Source organism: Oryx dammah, unplaced genomic scaffold, assembly GCF_014754425.2.
Source record: "Oryx dammah isolate SB20612 unplaced genomic scaffold, SCBI_Odam_1.1 HiC_scaffold_28, whole genome shotgun sequence".
In the NCBI taxonomy this organism is placed as follows: domain Eukaryota; kingdom Metazoa; phylum Chordata; class Mammalia; order Artiodactyla; family Bovidae; genus Oryx; species Oryx dammah.
The window spans coordinates 28,357,722-28,379,906 of NW_024070212.1; the positions used below are offsets into that span (position 1 = coordinate 28,357,722).

At 38.4% G+C, this 22,185-nt stretch overlaps 2 protein-coding genes across 12 annotated transcripts in view; one reads left to right on the forward strand and one right to left on the reverse strand.

Annotated features, from left to right (window-relative positions):
* PHTF1 (putative homeodomain transcription factor 1) overlaps positions 1–9,100 on the forward strand; it is an 84,760-nt gene extending 75,660 nt beyond the window's left edge. For 4 of the 10 annotated variants that reach the window (XM_040231004.1, XM_040231009.1, XM_040231014.1 and 1 more), the window contains 2 exons: positions 1,406–5,133; positions 5,941–9,100. The gene's annotated coding sequence lies outside the window, so the exon portion shown is untranslated. The remainder of the gene's footprint in view (positions 1–1,405; positions 5,134–5,940) is intronic. The other 6 variants (XM_040231007.1, XM_040231012.1, XM_040231006.1 and 3 more) reach the window with 5 other exon arrangements.
* MAGI3 (membrane associated guanylate kinase, WW and PDZ domain containing 3) overlaps positions 3,150–22,185 on the reverse strand; it is a 252,719-nt gene continuing 233,683 nt past the window's right edge. The window contains exons 17-22 of one of the 2 annotated variants that reach the window (XM_040231001.1): positions 15,751–15,853; positions 14,867–14,993; positions 13,820–13,963; positions 7,620–7,758; positions 6,729–6,819; positions 3,150–6,117 (exon numbers count right to left, since the gene is read on the reverse strand). In XM_040231001.1, the coding sequence (XP_040086935.1) occupies positions 6,770–6,819; positions 7,620–7,758; positions 13,820–13,963; positions 14,867–14,993; positions 15,751–15,853 (563 nt within the window). In that variant the 3' untranslated portion in view covers positions 3,150–6,117; positions 6,729–6,769. The remainder of the gene's footprint in view (positions 6,118–6,728; positions 6,820–7,619; positions 7,759–13,819; positions 13,964–14,866; positions 14,994–15,750; positions 15,854–22,185) is intronic. The other variant, XM_040231000.1, reaches the window with a different exon arrangement.

Genomic DNA, 22,185 nt, shown 5'->3' on the forward strand with positions numbered 1-22,185 from the left:
AGTTCTTTCTTGTTTCAGACTGTGCCTGGAATATGCTTTCTTAAGTTCTCCCCTAAATGGCTTCTCAGCTGTCAGTTCCTTAGCAGGACCTTCTCTTGTTAAAGTAGTTCCCCATCTTACCTGTGTTATCAGTTATACAGCTCTGTTTATTCTTCATGGCATTTATCAAAATCTGATTATTTTGTTTATCTTTTGCCACTTGTTTCTGTCCTTCCCCATTCGGTGTAAGTCCCTTAAGGCGGGGATTTTTTGTTGTTGTTTTTCACTCCTAGGTCCCCAGAATGCAGGAGAGTGTAATATAATGTAAATGTGTAGGATGAATAGACTTCAAGTAATTTACCATTTATGTAATTTTTGTTCGTTTTTTTCTGTTAGGATGGAAGAGTTGTACTCTTTGTGCTTCATTAATTCCTGTATGGTAATTTTTAGAAACTTGGACTTTTGATCCACCAAAAGGAATAATACTTTAACATTTACCTGTTACTGAGAAATTAAACTGAGATGTAAAAACAGAACTAGATTATGCCATTCATACATTTGATTGAAATATTAATAACCATAGATGGATAAGAAAAATACCTGTTCACTTACTTTTATAATTTGTTGTTTTAGGAAAGAGTCTCTCTCCTAAAATTGCCATGGAGGTATAACTTCAAACTTCCTAAATATGTACATTATGCTTCATGTATAATATAACCACTTTGAAAAGTTGAATAACCAAATACTTTCTTAATTGGGGTATGGTTTTCTTGACTTTCAGAGACAAGTAGAAAAATTCTAAATACCAGGCTGTCCTACAAAGTAAAGGTTATGGGCAGGTCTGTTTTTGGTTCATTGTATCTAGAGGTAGGGCTTCACAGGTGGTGCTACTGGTAAAGAACCCACCTCCCAATGCAGGAGACATAGAGATGTTGGTTTGATCCTGGGTCAGCAAAGTCCCCTGGAGGAGGGCATGGAAACCCACTCCAGTATTCTTGTCTGGAAAATTCCATGGACAGAGGAGCTTGGTGGACTACAGTCTATAGGGTCACAAAAGGTTGGTCACGACTAAAATGACTAAGTACGCGTCTAGAGGTCAGCGAACCTGTGCACTCTACAAACAACTCTCTTTCAAATTAATAAAATTCATTTTAGAAATGTTTTAGATGTACACACTCTAATGGGGCAAATGGGTCTAACTCTCCAAATATAGTGTATGACTTGGGATTATCAGAAAGTAAATTCATTATCAAGAAGTAAACTCCAGGAGATGGTGAGGGGCAGGGAGGCTTGGCGTGCTGCCGTCCATGGGGTCAGAGGGTCAGACACGACTGAACAACTGAACGACAAAATTTGTTAAGCTTAATCTTGTCTATGCAGGTATTGACTAGTTTGGTCATTTAAAGTAATCCTTTGCTTCTTGCAGTTATTGGTGTGCATCTTGAATAGTGAAGTTTGAATTTCACAAATGTGCAATAATTCCATACCTTTCCTGCAGTACATCCTGAGCCTATATGCTGTAATAAGGTATTACTCAAGGTAACAATTACTGTTTTATATTAAGGACAAAATAAGCCTCTTGACTTGTTTTCTCACTAATAGTTCACTTGGCTTTAATACAAACATTGTATAATAGACAAATACCCACAAGATTCTTTGGAAAAATATAGGTTCAGGCTAAATTAAAGCACTTGGCTATGCTTTTGTGTTTTAATGTATATGTGAGAAAGGTTCAGAGTTCTTTAGCAGATAAATTCTACTCTTCATAAGCCTTCATACTCCTCTCTTACACATAAGGTTCTACTTGCACAGAAACATTGAAAACATATCCAAGTTAGTGAATATCTTAAAACTAATTCAGTTAACTGAAGCAAAGATTATAGAGTTGATGTCATAATTATGCTGTGCATTAACCAGTCATTGTACTGCTCATAAACCTTAATAGCATGAAAAATAAAGAGCTGCCTAAATAAGTAAATATGTTATTGTTTAAAAGTACAAGCAGTTCTCAGCACTGGAGCATGCCAGGATGATGTAAGAAGTTGCTCTGATGAATTCTTCATGCCAAACTGAACCATCACATTTTGTGACCGAAGTCTGTTTACACCAGTGTTCCTTAGTTCTTGGAGCTCACTCTGGACCAGACTTCAGCCTAAGCACATCTCTGTGGAGGTCAGTAGTTAAGACTGTCACACAGTTTAATTTGGGTATTCCTTGCTTTCTTAAAACCCCATTCTCTTTGAATGTTGGACACAGTAATCATGAAACTCTTCATTAATCCATGTTGAAAAGCATTTGACTTTTTCTACATGAAAACATCTGACTATTTAAAAAGGAAATGATCAAGATGTGCTCATGTAGAAATAAAACAATCACATGGTTTTCTATTTAAGAAGTCCTGGACACAGGAGTTGACTCTGTGCAGAGGCTACTTGGTCCAAAAAATTTGATGTGAGTTAGAAGACAACAGTATCACAGGCTGTTACTGACTTCTCTAGGAAGACAAGAGATGAATCCCAGGGCATCCGTGCTGTTGTGGTCAGTCCACTAAAACAGCACAGTGGTTTTGGGTCTGTTTTCAATATGAGTTGATGCAATGGTAGGTTCAGGAATTGATTTTTCTCCTCAAGAGTATTCAGTTAACCATGGTCTTAAACTAGGTTTTAGGCATTATTCATATCAAGAATTTCAGTGAAGTCAAGTCAAAACACTTCACTGTATAAGTAAGTACAACCTGTGGTAAACAAAATGATTTAAAAATCATGTGAAATGCCACACAACCTGATGAAATAGCATTTGTGGTAACTGGACTTATATTGCTATATCCATTAGAAATGTCTAATAATTTCTAACAACATAAGTACTTTTCTCTCCCTGACAGTGTAAGAAAGGATTGGGGGTGGGGTAACAAATTATTTACACAAAACTATTTTCCTTACAATGAAAGGTATGAAGTAGGTATAATGATATTCAACTCAAACTAATTCTAAACTTAAAATGTATTTATAGGTAAAAGTATAGCTATATAGGTAAAGTTGTCATTGTAAGAGTCTGCCTGATTGTAGGACTTTGAATGTTTGTTACTCACAGGGATAAAAATCTGAGGACTCAGACCATGATGAGAATTAGCTCCACAAGCAGAAAAACAGTAAAAGGAAATGCAAGTCATGAACTGATTTTTGTTTTTTTAATATCTATATAAAAAATAACGAGCGATTTACAGATCTCTTTCTCTAATCAGAACCTCAAGTGTATATATAAAGGTACTGTACAATATATAAACATTTACAACCAGTACATCCATATTTTGCTTAGCATTCCAAGGCCACATTGCTAAGTCAGTACAGAATCAGTACAGTGACCGGTTACTTAGAGAGGAAAGAGCCACATCAAACTGACAACAGATGACGTCAAAGTTATGTCACAGTTAACAATAAAAATAGGATTTTTATCACTAATTGTGGACTATAGGGAAAATAAATCATTTCTGTGGTACTAAATTCTTAGCATTTATCAAGCCTTCTAATTTGTCTCTATTCAAGTAGTTACAATAGGTAGGTAAATGTAGTTCTGGATGAAAAGGGGGTTTCATAAAATCTCACTCCGGGAAGAATGTCTTATCTACAGGGGCTTCAGTTGTTATATTAAAGAATTTCACAGTCAGATTCTGAGAGGGAGGGACCTGAACATGATGTGTTTCACAATAACAAGATGAACTGAGGGTGAACAGCGTTCAAATACTCCAGAAAATGGTTTTATTCTGAGAATGTTCCTTTATTTATAGATGCTACTGAATGCTAGTTTTGGGGGCTGAAAAACCCGGATCTGTTTTATGGAGCTAAAAACTGTTAACCACCTTCCAGTAAGCATCTTTAGTTAGACCTTAAAAAAGAATTCTGAAACTGTGTACAAGCTAAGCAGACGTTTACTCTTCTGTGTTTAAATAAGTTAACATAGCTGGAAATTAAATAAGATCTCGTAATGCCTACCACCACGTTTGTCCTCAGTTGCTGAGCTCGTCTCAGGTAAGTTCTGCTTCTACACACCTGAACTCATACAGCTGCTGCCAGATGGTCCTTCAACTGGCAACGGACTGTGAAACTGGTCTTGTGATTTAAGTCTCTCTTCAAATATCTATTATGTTATAATGACTAAATGACTTAGCATTAATAGTTCAATCAAAATATCCAGAAAATCCAAATTTGGATTTCAGAAATTTCAAATAGGAATAAGTGATATTTCTACATGCCTCTTGGTGGTTTCATAATAAAGTAACAAATAGAAGGGTGAACTGAGATGGTTTATCAATTAGGGTTGGATAACATAGCAGGAGGTGAGCTCTTAAGTACTTTCTCATTTGAACATTCATCTGTAAGTAACACCTAACCCTTACCCAGCTGAATTACAATAAACAAAATCATAAAGTCAGTATTTGACTACATTTTTTTTTCTTTCCAGTAGTGATATTTGGGAGTTTTATTCTTAAACGGGGACATCATCAGTAGCTGTTAGGAAAGGTTAACTGCCATTTTTAATAATGCGTTAACTGCCATCTTTAATAACGAGTTAATAATCTCTTCTGCAAGGGCTCAAATATTTCTGTCTGTAAACATGCAACATGCTATTGAGAATATCAACTTCCGAGCCAAACCTACTTTTTTCATTACTGTGGAAATAGCTGAGTGAGAAGGAAAAAATAGACCTGATACAGTAGATAACTTGGCACAAATATGAGTTGTAACCACGTTATGAATGTCAACATGTCATTTGTTCAGACACTCATGAGGACGAGCTGGGTGTCCTGAGCAGGGCGTGTCCGATGAGCACTGGGATTCAGCTCCCTCCTGAGCGCAAAGGGGGACAGTGGGCTCTTAGCAATCCTACAGGCCCTTCATGCAGCGTAGGTAACCTGATGCTCAAATTAAAATGTCCTTATATGTGTTTCAGAATTTCTGGAAAAATAGATTTTGGTGGGGGTGGCGGGAAATGCTGCTTTTTTCTAAGAAAAGATTGCAACTTGTTTTTCTTTGTTTTGTACTAAAGGTCACAGCCGCTTCTCAGCCACACCAGTGGCGCCTGTGGCTCTGCTCGCACTTGGTACCTTCCAGGGCCCTGGAGTTATTGCTGTTTTCCTAGCGGGAGAACCACTTTCAGGTTTGAACCCTCCGCCCTCTTTGCTTTTGTCAGCCGCCTCAAGTTCTTTTCTTTTATGATCATCCGTTTTGCTTAAAACCATTCTTTCGTCAGGTTCCTGCTTTAGCTTCTCTGATATTCTGACATTTTCTCCTGTTTTATCTTTACTAGAACTCATCTGTCCGGAAGTTGCTTTCTTGCCTTTTTCATTTTCTGATACTGCCCTACTAGTAACGTTGTTAGTCTTTTTGGATGGAAGAGACCTTTCATCCACTCGCTTGCTTTTTTTCTCTGGAGACCTGGTTCTGGTTTTTCCAGGCTGACTCTGATTTGTATCTCTCCCGAAAACACCGGATCTTTCTTTTGCATCTGAGATCTGCTCAGCATTGTCGCTAGCATGGCCCCCTGCTCTTCGACTCGCATTTGATTGGTCTTTGCTGCCTTCGGTTTTTTGCTGCTTCTTTGGGCTTGAAGACCGTCCCCTGCTTTTTCCACAATGATCCTGTCCAGAAGCTGTCCCGACGCCGAGCTGACTGCTTTTATTCTCGCCCTTCCTGGGGCTGAGTGAGCGATCTCTGGGTCTTCTTTTGGGGTCATTTTTTAGAGGGCTGGGAATCTTTTCTGCATGTTCTTCCAGATATTGATTGGCTGACTTCTTGGGACTAGCAGACCTGCCTCTTGGTGTGATGCCATTTTCTGCTTTCAGGAGATTTTTCTTATCACCATGCCCATGACTGTTGGGTGGGTCCCTTTTATTCACATTTTTATGAAGAGGAGACTTACGTTTTATATCAGACTGATTTTCATTTAAAGTGCTTTTCTTTTCAGGCACAGTATCCTTTAATTCTTCTGCCTTTTCACATATCTGGACTCTCATCAATGATTCTTCAGTTACTGGCACATGAGACTCTTCAAATATGGAAGCAGAGTGTGAAGATGGGTGACATGGTGACTGTTCATCATAAATCACATTGGAAGATGTAGGGTTATTAATATCCCAAACACCTAAAAAAAGTGATTTTGAGAAGAACATTATTAAATTTTAGAATTATAAATAGGAACAATTAAGTTTTGAACTTTGATAGCCATTTGAATTTTACTGACTGCTTAAACAGACTGAGTATTTTATAAAGTTCATGTATATCTCTCTCTATAAAGGCAGATGTATACAGACAACTGTACTTGTACATGAAAGTTAGGTTGTTTATATATATATAAAGTAACAGCATTCGTTTTTCTAATTACTTTTCATAAGTGTGATAATATATGATGTGTAAATTCTTTATAAGTAGTAAAAGCCCAATAAAAAGCTTAAAAGAAATAACTAATAAAATTGGACCAAATTATCTGGTCCAAGCAGCTCACTAATTTAGCTATTATTGATGGATATAGCTTAAAGATTTGCCAAAATCCACTAATAAAGGAAACCAAACTATGGTAACCAGAATGGAGTTCATGGGCATTTGTAAATAATTCTCTTGCATTAAGCTGTTAAATTTAATGTCAAAAGGAAACTAAAAAGTGCAGAAGATAGAAGTAGATGTATTTAATAGCATCATTTCTAATTAAAAAGAAAAAAAAAAGGAGGAAGTGATTTACAAGACATGCAAATTTACCAAATCTTTTTAAGGAAAGACCAAGAAAAGCCCTGAAAGCCTTAATGTTGCTCAGGTTTCACGTAGGAGCACAGACCGGAAGGAGCCAAACCTGAAGAAGGAAGAGAGAAAGCCTAGGACTGTGTAAAAAAAATACATCACAGCGCAGTTAGCAAAGCTGCCACTGGGGACGCATGATTTACAAGCAGATGATGGAAGGTAATACAGTCAGAGAATTATAGACTGGAAGGGGCCTACAGGAGATGATGTCTACACTTCACCCACAAAAGTTCTACAGGGGGAAGGAAGGAAGCTGGAAGGGACAAGGACTAAGTGGTGTGGTACTGTCAACTAGTGCACTCAGCGGAAAAATGGTGATTTTCTAATACTGTGATATTTCAGAAACATACAGTGAGTGAATCCAAGGGAGTTTAATATCAGTACAGGACTACAGAAATGGTCCCAGGTCCAAATCTTTGTCTCCAGGTAGCACCATAGGTAACTTGTTTTTGACGAATGACCAGAAAAGCCTAAGGTTCCTATACTGTTTCTTAAGAAAGAAACTCATCTTACTACAGGAGAAAAAGTAACATTTGAAGAGATTGCAAATGGTTTTCATGACATTAAAATCCTTTGCCTCTCATGTTCTTATTTTCTCCAGGCACATTTCTCTGCAAAAGCAACTATGTTTTCTGTTGAAAGTAGCTTAACATATATTCTGTTGTAATAAAAGTCCTGTATGAGGTCACTTATTTTGTAATATTATAGTAACTATGCTATGTAACTAACTTTAGATGGTTCTTGTGGTTACCTCTGAATTAGCTATTAATAGTAAAACATCTGTCCCTTCCAAATAGATGTTTTTTCCCTTCTGCTGCCCCCTCCCAGATACAGGCGAGCTACTTTACTTACCGTGGTCAGGTATCAAGCCAGTTCCTGGCCTCAACAGAAGAAGAACTTTATTTCCACCAGCCTGAATAAGCTCAATTGCTCTAGTATGTGTGATGCCTTGTGTGGGTTCCCCATTGATTTCAACAATCTGGTCACCAACCTAGGCGGGAAATAATCACAGAAACAACAAATGAAGTGATACATCCTCCTTCACTCCTGTTCTGTCATCCCTAGAGCCACCCAACTCTGCAGAATAGCTCTCATTTGTAAAATATTTAACTTGTGCATGGTGCTGTAATGCTAGAGTTGAGGAGTTGGACAGGTGGTAGCAACAGGAAGAGACAATGTCTGGTTTTATTTGCACGATGAAAGTTTATATGCCTAGTAAGCAGGATCTGGGCATCTTGAAATCAAGAATCAAATTCCAAGTTTTCAACCAAAGCTTAAGTGGTTGGAGAGGTGAAGACTCTGACCCACATGGTCCCACAGAGCTACCTTTGATTAATCTGCTTGTGAAGGGTACTTTCCAACTTTAGCTGAATATCCTAAAACCTAGAAAGGTGGCTTCTCATCTTGGAAGCCTCTCCCGGTCTCCAGGGAGAACTGCCCACGCCTTCCTTTGTGTTGCCACTATGCCCCATACTCATATGAGGCATTACATAAACGACACATTTCTAGATTAAAGCTAAGAAAATTGAGCTTGGAAAAATGCATCCTAATCTGAATACTTATTTAAAACCAACTGCTGGCTTACACTAAATGACTTCTGCGTACAGTGATTTCCCTAGAAAACAAAAGCTCAGATCGGCATAAAATGCCTCCAGTACCATTGCTATTTACTAGAAATGTCTGTAGTTACTTGAAAAGGAAAAGTACAAATGACTGAAGTATAACTTTTTCAAAGAACCCGCTTAAAGACAATGATGGTAATGATTTTAAAATATGGTCGATTTTAAACTTATTTCAAGGTGACAAGCAACTGAAGGGTACTGGTCTCAAAACAGAAAATCTGACCAATGGACAGTTACTGAAATTCCAAAAAGCAATTCAAATATTTGCAAGAGCTAACTAAAACAATGCAGAAATAACAGAAGAGGAGGCGGTGATTAAATAACAAAGGTGGGCAGGACAGCTGTGTGTCCACAGCTGGGGCAGAGCACAGTGACTTGGAAGCTGGGTTTTGGAGGCATTGTAATGTCTATGGTTCACTTCTGGCTCTACCTCGTCCCAGCAGAGTGGTCTCATTTTCCTCTCTGTTAGGTGGGAATAATATTTGTACCTACCTACCTCCTAGAGTTTTGGGGAGGATTTAATGAGATAAAAACATGGTTATACAACAAGCACAAATGTTAATTTTCAAGTGATCTATTTTTTGGTTTTCAAAAATAAAAAAGATTTAAAGTGTATTAGGATGAAAAAGATTTAACTGTAGACTGCAGCCCATTCTATACAATGCAAAGATTTTTCAAATAAGACTATAGAATAGTTATATTGCAATTTATTTAAAAAAATGATAAATGGAAGATCTCATAAGACAGATGGGTTTAACATACAAAGTAGAAAACAAAGCCAAAGAAAGATAAGAATAGGATGAAGAAAAGTAATAAACATAATTCATAAAATTCTTATATCCAGAACAGGATATATATATATAAGTGAAAAAGTCAGTACCCATATTTCCTTAATAAGTGATTAGAGAAAAATCATTTTCATGAGGAAACACAGATGATGAATTAGCACCAGGTAATTAGGGAAATAATTCCTCTGATAATTAGGGAAATGAAGATTAAAAGTAGATACTATTTGGTGCATGCTTTGGGTACATCTTGTAAAAACATGATTGAGGTTATAATTAGTTTCAATTATATTCTTTGGCTTAAATTCTCTGTCCAAACCTGCATATTCCTTATTCTTTCAGCGTAAGTAAACTGCTATAAAACTTGTAATTGAACAGCTTTGCCACCAGATGTCATCTGTGTTTAAATTAGGGTAATGGAGAGGAGGCCCTCAGAAGAGGGAAGAGTTCTAAACTGGACTATACAAAGCTAAGGATAGAAAAATCACATCTTTGAGAGGGAAATGTAACCATTCTTATAAGTTTGTTACTTAAAAAAATTTTTAATGTGATAATATAAAAAGTGAGGAATACACCTGTTGATAAAAAAATTCAAGGTCAGGTTTTTGTATTATTGAAAAATAGAATTGTGGGGGATACAGGAGAGGAGAGAGAGAAATGAGAGGAAAAAAATTAGGATAGGAAAAAAAAGTATTGTTTAAAAAGCCACTTTAAGGCAGTCTTTCAATTTTTAAAACATTCACTAAATGTATTAAAATGACAAAATATTTTTAACACACTGCTTACATTATCTTGCAACCCATTAAACTAGATGCCTCCCAAAGAAATTGAGTCCAATGACATGAGCCGTGGCCTAACACGAAGGCCCACAGACCCGGCTGTGCAACAGCAGACCTGGGTCCCCTGTGGCTGTGACTTAGTCTCCCTGAGCCTCAGTTTTAATCTGCAAGTGGGGGTGATGCCACCTACCTCACAGTTTCTGTGAGACTAAAACTAATACAAGTGAAAACATGTGGTCTGGAAGATAGCATTCATATTATCTAAATCTGTTTCTGTTCTATGTTAAATAGTCCATCTATTCCCTAATATGAACTTTTTCCATTCGGTTATTTCTCATTCCCTTAGCCCAGAACTTTTTTTATTCTCTCTAAATCTTAATAAGGTTTAAGGTCCAGCTGAAGACTCACAACATTTACAGATCCTCTCAACATCTTTCCATCTGTATCAATAGTTAACATTTTTTTGTTTTAGGGAATTACACTATTAAACTTTATGAAAGAACAAGCAAACAGTGTAAGTCCTCTCTACCCAGTGATAAGTTCTGGGAGTTAAATATTAAAGAAATTCTCTCATTATCTGGAAATATAAACTGTGCGTTCTATGCTTTCAGCAAATATGTCTGGCACATCTACTATCAATGTTCAAGGCACTGCCTCAGGTGCTGCAGATACAGGAATAATAGCCACAGGATACAAAGCACAGTGTCAGCCTAACAGAAAAGATGCAGGGGAAGAGGAGAGGCCAGGGGGAAGGCAGGCAGGATGCCCAGGTGGCTCCATGCACCAGTGTCAGCTGGAGGGAGACGCACATCCTTTGGGGAAGTGGTCACCCGAGTATGCTGTCTTTTACAACAAGGCTCCCGTGATCCTTACACCAAGTCAAGATTTTGATAATTTAGTAGCCAGAAAAATAATTCTTTGCAAAGCTGACCTATTAGAGTTCAGAATAAACCCAGGCATAGCAGTAATAGTTTGTTTTCTTTTGTTTTCAAATTTCAGAGCTTTTTATATCAAAGCTGATTTAATCACAGAATTCTAAACCTTCTGTTCATTATAAAAAATAACATGTTTTAGAAGTAGACTTTGAATCCTTGAAGGCCTCCTTGCTTGCCTTTTATTTAGTGAGACTGGTGTATCTGAGGGTTGAAACCAATATTTCAGTCATATCCTAGTTTTTGGCTTAACCGGATTGTGATATTATACAATGGGAGGTGTGGTTTTTTTTTAACTCCAGATTTAAACAACTAAATGCTTATTTTTAAAAAGGCAAGGAGTTGAGAAAAAGGATGAAGAAAACCAGAAATGAACGTGCCATCCCCATAAACAGTGCCCCAAACTGCTGTCATTAAAACTTTAGAGAAGAGTGCTTGGGCCATGTATTTCACACGTAGGTCTACATTTTGCAGGTTAGGAAACTGAGGTTCAGAGATGTTACCCAACTAGGCACAGCTGTAAGGTGGCCTAACTAGAGTTGATCCTTGTCCTGTCTGATTTCCAAGCCCATGTTCTCCCCACTTTATTAACTGTCTCTATAAGAAAGTGAGATACGAGGGCTTCCCTAGTAGCTAGGAGCTTGCAATGCAGGAGACCCAGGTTTGATTCCTGGGTCGGAAAGATCCCCTGAAGAAGGAAATGGCAACTCCAGTATTCTTGCCTGGAGAATTCCATGGACAGAAGGGCCTGGTGGGCTATTAGTCCACAGAGTTGCGAAGAGTCAGACACAACTGAGTGACTAACACACAGAAGAAAGTGAACTATGGTAAGAGCCAGCAGCTCAGCTTTGGCCACATTAAGACTCTGGCCATCAGCCCTCTCATTGCCATCAACACCCTCCAGCTCTGCTTCTGCTGCTCTGCATTCTCACTCTCCTCGTCTTTTCTTCCTTCTCTAGTTACACTGATGACAGGCCTTATACAGAGTCCTGCCCCAGCCCACAACTCTCCAAATCCTCTCCTTTAGTGTACTCACCCATGGAAAAGGCGTCAGTCGTCACTTCTGTCTGGGAAATGACAACCTGGAACTTTACCTCTTGTACTAATTGCCAGGTAAATATTTACACCTGCTTAACTGGCTGGTCCTTCAACATGACTACAGCTTAGTATATCATCAGTCTTCACCAAACCCTTTCTCCCACTGGCCTCCTTGATGGTTTTCTTACAGTACAGACACGGTGAAGCCTCTAAGCCATCCTTTACTCTTTCTTTTCCTTCATCCTTCACTCATGTAATACTTGTCAGTCATCTAAACTAGTCTTTTCTTCATTAACAGTTGATCCCACAAGCATCATTTAACTTCCATCCAAAGTATTGGGTCAGCCAAAAAGTTTGCTTGGGTTTTTCTGTGAGATGTTATGGAACAACCAGAACATTCTGGCCAACGCAGTATTACCATCCAAGCTACACTCCCACCACCACGACTGGACGCCTAAACTTAGCTAAGCTATCCCCTCATCCTTCCGACACTTCCAGAGACTGATTTTATCAGTGCATTGCTCTGAAAGGATCTCTTGTGTTAAACACCTGTGACTTTCCAGTGTCTTGGGCCTACATATTGGTGACTAATCTCCTTTCATAATCCCATTTTCTTCTACTCCCCTGTGTATTTTCTAAATACACTTGGTAAACTTGACCACTTGCAGTCCCCTGTATACGACGTGTACTTCCTTCCTTTTGCAATTTCTTCAGCCTGGAATGTCTCCTTACTCTTTCCCTATTAAAATCCTCTCAAACTGTCCAATGCCACCTATTCTATGAAATTTTCTCTACTTGTACTCACCTTTCTTTGAACTTACAAAAGTCTAGTCCTTTAGAAGGATGGTATCTTGTTTGGGGGGATTACTCTTTCTCCTAACTCACTGAGTAGCATATATAAATTCTTGGGTAAAGCCAACACTTAATACATGTTTATACAATGAGTCCTGGGAGTGGAGCAGTGATAAGGATAATGGAACACTGCAACCACCCAGAAGACTTTTCTGATTGTTATTAGAATATACCCTCTAATAATCTGTGAGGGAGGGTCATTTGCCTTTCTAATTAACTTACTTATTTTAAAAAAGAAAAAGACGGAAAAGAAAAATTCCTCTTTTCCTGATGCCTACCGGTAGTAGAAGGAGGAAGTCCAAAGCTCTTTTGAAGTCACAGAAGGCTTTTAACACAAGAGTTCCCCTCAAGAGCAATACACTGATAAAATCAGTCTCTGGGTGTGTAAGGATGGATGAGACGATAGGTAGGGGGAAGGTTGTCCAGATTTTAAGATTTTTACTTATAACCTATCTGAATACCAGTGAATTAACTATTTCTTTAAAAATTGAGGCCAGCAAATATCTTCAGTGTAAGATTCCTCTAAGTATCAACTGGAGAGGGAAGGAAAATATCTTTTTGCAGATCCATTAAATAATCCATCCTGAAATGTCATGAACAAAGGTTCAGAGAGTCCTACAAATGATAATAAGGTCAATTTTTGGCTACATCTAGAAGTAGCTAAGAGAGAAAGAAAAAGTCCTGGGACTCTTGTTTCTTGGAAGAAGTAGATGATTCTTTTTCATCCTGGCTTTCCCAGGATGAAAGTATACTTTATTAATCCCTTTGCCCTTGCATGTTGACTATGTAAGTAAAATTGATTTTTTCTTACCAAAGTCAAGCTGGTGCAACCAGCCTAACTGCAGTAGAGAAGAGCACCCTGCAAAGAGGAAATGAAATCACAACAAGCATCTGCCTTTCAGGCTTTAATGATGGAAAGACTTGCTTCATAGACTCAAGAGGTTTCTGCAATCCTTTTAATCAACTATTTTCAGAAGTTTCCAGTCTGGAAACTGGATTGCAGTTTCCAGACTGGAAAAGGGTTGCAGACATAAGCCTACTCACGTGAATTCTGCCGTCTTTGATGGCAGGACCATCCTCGGCGAGACGAAGGATGAACAGCCCCATATTGTACTCCTTCCCACCCCTGAGGCTGAATCCAAAGCCCCGGGGGCCCCGCTCCAGCTCCACTGGGTAACAACCAAGGCCCTAGAGAGAGAAGTGCAAGAAAAACAAATCTGCATGGACTGCTTTATTTACAGTTTGAAGAAGGACTACTTTTATGGCTGGAATAAATTATTTATACTCTGAATATGCATTTTTACTTTAAAGAATTGAAGTATAGTTAATTTATGATGTTGTTAGTTTCAAGCATACAGTAAAGTGATTCAGTTACGCATACACACACACTTATATAAAACTGTTCTTTCTCAGGTTCCTTACAGTAGGTCCCTGTTTACCTATTTTACATGTAATAGCATGTATATGTTACCTTAAACTCCAAATTTATCCCCCACTCTCTGCCCCGCTATTTTCTATGTCTGTTTTCTATGTCTGTGGGTCTGTTTTTGCTTTGAAAATAAGTTCATTTGTATCTTTTTTGATTCCACATATAAGTGATTCCATATGATATCAATATGCATTTTTGTATTATAAAGAAGGGATGTAAATTGGTTGAAGGGCTACTTGATTTCTATAAATACAGCCAAAATAAATTTGAAGGTTACATGTTTTCTCTACTAGTTGGTCAATATACAACAGAACAGAAAATAGAATTTTGGAAAGTGTTTCCTTTAAGTAGATTTTGACTAATTTCCCTGAAAAAAGAAAACAACAACAACAAAACCCCAATCCTACTTTGATTAGCTAAAACACTGGTATTTCTCCATACTTAACGAAAGGTTCAAGTTTCTCCAATAGAAGGTAAACTTCTCTTTCTCTCTTTCCTTTCTCTTGTGGACACTAACAGAATGCCAAACACAAAGTAGGTCCTTAGGAATGATCACATTTGGGAACAAATTCATCTGAACCGAGCTTCAATTAAAATTCATCAGTGTCAGTGACTCAGCAACAGAAAAGACCAGTCTGCATCTGGGGGGAAACCTCTGGTACCTGACTGTGCCGACCGCCTACGATTGAAATCGTCGCGGTGTCAGGCTGGGCAAGGTGCTTGTGGTCAGACCACGAGTGTCTGTAGGAAATGGAGACGTCTTTTCCAATTTCACCTTCTGTGGCACTTCTACAGGAGAGAGAAATCAAGTCATTCTTAGAACTGAGAAAAAGAAAAGCAGCCTAAACGTAAAGGTAGATCAATTTCCTTTCCTTTAAAAGCTGAACCTTACCATTCTCCCTCTGACAAACTGCTATAAAGACAGACTGTCTGAAGCAGAGAGATGCCAGGCAAAAACTGGCCATTAACGGTAGCATGGCTTAAAGTCTATCAACACCTCCATGCTGGGCTTTTTTGTTTTGTTGTAAGGGTGTCTTAGCACATTTTACATCAAGGAAAACCGCAGTCAAGTCACTGAACCAGAGGGCAGATAAGCTGACCTTGTCACAGTGAAAAATGGCTTTTCTGCAGCACTAACACCCGTAAAGATGCTGAATTTCTGGAAATTTAGTTTTTGTTTCATGGATAATATTTTCAACAAAAGAAAAAAATAATGCACAACTACTGCTCAGGTAAGTCTGAGAAGACAGTAATCCATGTGGGTCTAGGCTTCTCTTCCAAAACTGGAAGGACCAAGGGCAGCAGAGTAGGGGCTACTGCCACATCATTCTAATCCCCACTTGTCAGCAGAATGGATGCCTACCCTGCACCCTGGGCCAAGGCTGGGAAGAGGGAGGAAGGAACAGAGGGACTGGAGGATGGAGGTCTCGTCTTGACCTTACTGTCTGGCTTCTGCATAACTGTGTGGAGATCGGGGTGCGTGGGCAGGTAATGAAAAGTGGGGAGACGAGAGAAAAAAACTATAACCTGAGAAGAGCAGCCCTACCTGTCCCCAGGTATGTGGTTGGCCTGTGACTGTCCCATAGGCCTGTGCTGCAGGGCTGGGCTTTGCCTGGCGGAGTTTGTTCCTGATGGTGGACCAAGATGCTCTGTTCAAAGGCAAAAATGAGAGAAATAAGAATTTGACATAAAAATGTGGAGGCCGAGAAGATCTATGAAAGTGAGACAATAACAAGTTCCCAACACTGTTGTCTGCAACTGAAACGTTATGTCTTTTCCCCTGTGGCTTCTGATGGATGTTTATGTTTGGAGAAAACAGGAATCATTCTTACTGCACCCGCTTTCCCTCTTTCACCTTTGTTTTGGTCGCCTTCCCACCCAACATGAAAACAGAAGTGAACACAGTCCATCATTATTATTGAGAGGATGGAGCTCCAGGAACTTGTAACCAATTTATGGGTTTCCCAGGCACACTGCTCATAACTGGTAAACTGCCCTAGGTGACAAAGACAGGTCTTAAGAATGCTGGAACACAGAGGCCAGTCTGGAAACCACACACATATCCTTAACCTGTACCTTCAATATAGCAGTAGTCATTTCACCTGACTCTAGTGTCAGAGACAAACTTAGAAAATCATCCTGAGTGTTGACAAATGTTTATAAAGATTTTACTGATTCTGTTTTCTCAGAGCACAAATGAAATGAAAAAAAGAAACATTTGTTTCTGTATCCTCAACAGCTCCAGAACTCCTGTTGTTCCTTAACAGATTTCATAACTAAGTTGAGTAACTGCTTGCATCTAGAATTAGATGCCAATTCGTGGGAGATGACAGTTAAAAGACACTCTTCAGGTTCAACTTGCATTTTTAAAGCTGAAACTTTGTAATGTTTTATCGCACCAAAATTTCAATTCATAGGCTAAAGTATCAAAGGGAGAGAAAAAGACTTCCCTGGTGGCACAGTGGGTAAGAATCCCCCTCCCAATGCAGGGGACGAGGGTTTGACCCCTGGTCCGAGATGCCGTGGGGCAGCTGAGCCCCTTGTACCACTGCTACTGAAGCCCGTGCATCCAGAAGCCTGTGCTCTTCAACAAGAGAAGCCACAGCAATGAGAAGCCCGGGCACCGCCACTAGAGAGTAGCCCTTGCTTGCAGCAACTAGAGAAAGCCTGCACAACACAGTGAAGACTCAATGCAGTCGAAAGTAACAGAAATTTTTAAGAGAGAGAACACAGATTAATGATTAAGACCAGGAACTTTAGAGCAAGACTGATGGGGTTTAAGCCAGATCCCATCATTTGCTAGCTGTGTGTTCTTGAACACATAACTTCTCTGCTTTTCTAATCATCTCATCTATAAAAAGGAATTACAGCTACCTCATAGGGTTATTAAGTTACTATATGCTAGAACAGTGCCTGGCATATTACTATGAAAAATGCTATTAAAATGATCATATGGCTATCATCATAATCATTAAAATGATGTGGGCTCTATTTCTCTCAAGATGTACACTCTGAAATACTGACCTAACTTCAGCAAAAATGTCCCATGTAGGGGCCATTTTTAGGTTAGAATCTGTAGAAACTGATAAAATCTGAATCTCAGAATATAATGAAAACAGAAAGGCTGATGTGAAAGACAAGGAATATGAATGGTTAGGAAGCAATTTCTACAGAGAAAACGGGCTTCAGGGTCACTAAGTGCGTTGCTCTTTTATGGCTTGGATTAAGTTGTTTCTCTTCAAAGTTCTTGGGACTAAAAACATAGATAAATAATTTATTCTTATTTAAGAACTTCTTGTAACTGAAAGCACTCTGAAAACACAGGCCAGGGTATAAACAGTGGTGGGAGGACAGTGATGGTATCTGGCTAAGCTGTGGCAGCCCCGGAGGGTTTCTGATGCTCTGACTCTGCCTGCTGGGCTTGTGTGTCTACATGGGTTTCAACACCATGTACCAGATGTACAGGTGGAGGCCCAACTTTGCAGAACTCATCCAGAGGGTTGTCTTTCCTCTTTAAAGTGAAATGATCCAGGAAGGGAGCGTGGAGTATGAATTCTTTTAATTTTAACTTTTGGCAGGGGTGTGACCTGGAAACTTGTCTGTTGTGCGTTTATTCACTATCATGAATTTAATTTCCCTAATTACCTTAACTGAACTGAATTACCTTAACAAATTACTTACACTGGCCTCCTTAACCCCCAGTCTCATCTTTATTCTGCCTCCTGGACTCCAGCCCCGGCACAGACACTGAAAAATGCCACGGCCTCACTTAGGAACCTACAACAACTTTTTATTGCTCCTAAGGTACTATCCAAACCTGTCACCTGGCACTCCTGGCTTCCCAGTTCATCACCTGTTCAAAAATGTCATGTCCTCTGTGAAATCATACCTGGCTCCCTATGCCCACTTTTCATAGCAATTACCACATTATGTCAGAGTTGGGTCAAATACTTGTCTCCTCTGCTCGACTGTGGACTCCATGACTGCAGGAATCACTCCTCATTCACATTCCTGTGTCCATTAAAAAGTCCAGAAGTCCTTTCACCCTTTGCTTACTGGGTATGTCAATTTCTAGTTACCTGTCTCTAAACTTGAGTACTCATTATAGAGTTGAATTTTGTCATTGTAAATTCATGGCTACTATCGAGGCAATAGAATCTGCTGGGAAATATTACATCTATCAGTGAGATGATTGAAAGATAACTGTACCTTTGTATTAATAGTCCAACTTAGATTTATCTAATTTTTTTGGCTTCACTATCTTGGCTAGAGGAATGGGTATGTAACTTCAGAGCAGGACAGTATAAATTCTGATCAATTTCAAATTTTCCTCTACCTTCTCCTAAGGATAAGAGACGTCACTTCTAGGCAAAAAGCACCACAAATTGATGCTTATTCTTACATGTTGTTTTTTGTTATCCTCTTCAGGGTTAAATAAACTTTCTATCATTAGTATTTCTTTTAATTTTTAGTCCTTCAAACCATCCTATATAACATCTCCAATATATATATAAAAGATATTCTACTTCTCAAAGTTAAATATTTATTCCATGGTATCAAACAGGCCTATGTTTTCACTGAATTTTATCTGAAAATTCTTCAAATAGTAAAGCAATGGGTTAAGAACATCTTTACCTCAATGATAATTAAACTTTTTCTAGAGTTTCTACATGTACCTACTTAAGAAGAAGTGTATTCAGAGGGCTTCTCAGGTGGATAAACACAAAATTCCACAGTTAAAACTATAGCAACAAACATTATATTGGCAATCATTTTACCAAGAATAAATAAGAACCTTATGAGAGAAGGTTCTTATGTGTATATGTGTGTGTGTGTGTGTGTGTATAGAAGAACCTTATGAGAGGTTCTTATATGTATGTATGTATGTATATATACACACAAATTCTTAAAAATTATATATATATATAAAACATACATATAGATAATAATAAGCCAGCAGAATAGGATAGAGAGCACGTTTAAAGCGGAAGTTAACATACAGAAGAGATGGCTCCACAAATCAGTGAGGAAATACTACTATCTAATGGCTGGCAATAGAAAAACCGGCTCACCCTAAGAATAAAGAATAAAACTGGATCCTTCCTAAAATTATAGATAAAGTTAGGCTCCAGGTGGATTAAAGACATAAATGCAAAATTAGGAATCTAATAGATGATAATGTAAGAGAAAGTCTCTGTGATATGGGGTGCAGAGCAATACCTTATTTTAAGCAAAACTTCAAAAGTATAAGCCATGAAGTAGAAACTGACTGATTTGGTGACATCTAAATTAAGAATCTGTATAACAAAGAGAGGCATAGGTAAAGTTAACATACAGATGACTGGAAAAGGTATTTGTACTTTCTAAAACTAAATATGGTTAATGCCTATCTAATTCATAAGGAGTCTCTAAATGCCAACAAGAAAAAGACAGCAACTCCACAAGAAAAATAAGTCAAGATTCTGAAGAGGCAATCCACAAGAAGAAAAACAGACACTCAAATTCATGGGTAAGCAGAGAAATGCAAATTATCTACCAATGAAGTAACACTCTCCATACTCTACCCTAGTCAACTTGAAAGCTGGATAAGGCCAAGTATTGGGGGAAGGGATGTGAAGATAAGGAATCCTCAGCGTTTTGTTGGTGGAAACGTAGATGCCGCAATTACAGAAGAAAATCTGATAGTACAGTACCTGGTCAAAGTCAGCAATTTCTTTGATCAATTTCACTCGAATAAATTCTCACACAGTTTTATAAAATAGATATATGAAAGTGTATGAGGATAGTTGGTGATAATGCGCAGCCGGAGACAGTGTGGATGTGGCTGTCTGTTGGGGAGTAGACAAGTAATGCGTGGTAAATATACAGTACGGAAAACGGTCAAGTAGTTAAAAGCAATCGATATGTTTACCCAGCAACCTGGATAAATCCTGAAGGCACATAATGTTCTGATAACAAAAGAACAAGCAACCAAAGAAAAGATCAATGAATTTAGACTACATCAACGTTAAACTTCTGTGCATCAGCAGACAATATCAAGAAAGTGAAAAGATAAGCCACAAAATGGGGGAAAAGACTTGCAAACCGCATATAAGGATCTAAAATCAGAATATAAGCCTTATAATTCAACAATAAAAGAAACAACCCAATTAAAAATGAGCAAAGGATTTGAACAGACATTTCTCTGAAGAAAGATATGTAAGTGACCAACAGCACATGAAAAGACAATCTCATTTGTCATCAGGGAAACACAAATCAAAACTACTACTACTACTTCACACTCACTAGAATGGCTTACACACACACACACACACACACACACACACACACACACACACACGAAAATGGTGAGGATGTGGAGAAATTGGAAGCTTCATACACTACTGGTAGGATTACAAAACAATGCAGGTGTTGGGGAAAACAGGTTGGCAGTTCCTCAAAAGGCTAAGGATGAGTTACTATATGACCTAACAATTCTACACCTAGATATATACCCAAGAAAAAATGAAAACATATATCTGTACAAAATCCTGTACACCATCGTTCATAGCAACATTTTTCACAATAGGAAAAAACCCAAATGTCTATCAAATAATGAATAAATAAGCAAAATGTATATACACATAATGGGATGTTATTCTTTAGTCATAAAAAGGCCATGAGTGTGTATGTTAGTCACTCAGTCATGTCCAACTCTTTGCAACCCCATGGACTCTAGCCTGCCAGGCTACTCTGTCCATGGGATTCTCCAGGCAAGAATACTGGAGTGGGTAGCCATTTCCCTCTCCAGGGAATCTTCCTGATCCAGGGATTGAACCCGTGTCTCCTGCACTGCAGGCAGATTCTTTACTGTCTGAACCATAGGGAAGCCCCAAACGGACATGCTACATACAACACAGATGAACCATGAAAACATTTTGCTAAGTGAAAGAAGCCAGACACAAAAGGTCACACAGTATATAATTCCATTTACACCAAATGTCTAGCAAATCCTTAGAGAAAGAAGTAGTGGTTTCCTAAAAGGGTGATAAAATGTTCTGGAATTGGTGGTGATGTTTGCACAACGTTATGAAAATACTAAAAACCACTGACTTGTATAGTTTAAAATAATTTTATAGTACATGAATTATGTTTCGTTTAAAAAGAAAAAAGATACAACAACTAAAGGCCATGTAAGATCCTTCATTGGCTCCTGTAACAATTAAGCGACATAAAAAGAAGAAAGCACATGGTTCTGAGGGGGGAAAAAAAACGACCCAGCATAAAATCTATAATACAATCATTTATACAAATCAAAAATAAATGCACACACACAAAAGCATGTATTTTAAAAGACATAAAAAAGAAGCACATAAAACACACTGGCATAACTGCCAGTGGGAAAGGTGGGAGAAATGAGAGTGGAGAATGAAGACAAGTGAGAACAAACATAAATAAATGGAAAACAAAAATGACTACCAGAACCCTTCTAACATAGTTCTTGGAACCTTTGGTGCCTTGGGTTCACCATTAAAAATGAAATGAACAAGAACTGGCACAACATCAGAAATCAACTTTGAAAAAGAATACATCTTAAAGATTTCTTCAAGCAAGAACAAGCAGGCCTAGTCAGTCTATGATGTAGACTTGAGAAGGAGCCGCTGTACTGAAGAGTGGGCAGTGTCCTGAGTATGTTTGAGGGTTTTACACCATACATGACATCTGACTTGGGAACCTGGCAAAATAAGCACAAATACTGAACTGTCTCTAGCAAAAGGGGGGAAAGAAGATGAAGGAAGCAAGTCCCATCTTTCCAGCAGGTAGTTGTCTTTTATCAATTTACAGTGAATGGCTATGGAGAGTCGGGGGCAGTAACACATGGGGAGGAACGAAGTTCTGAGGTATTGATCTGAAGGTGTTATTTCTAAGAACAGCTGGTGAGCTATAAATATGCATCTGACTCTTTAGTGCAGTTAATAGACTTTATATGGACTACAAAGAG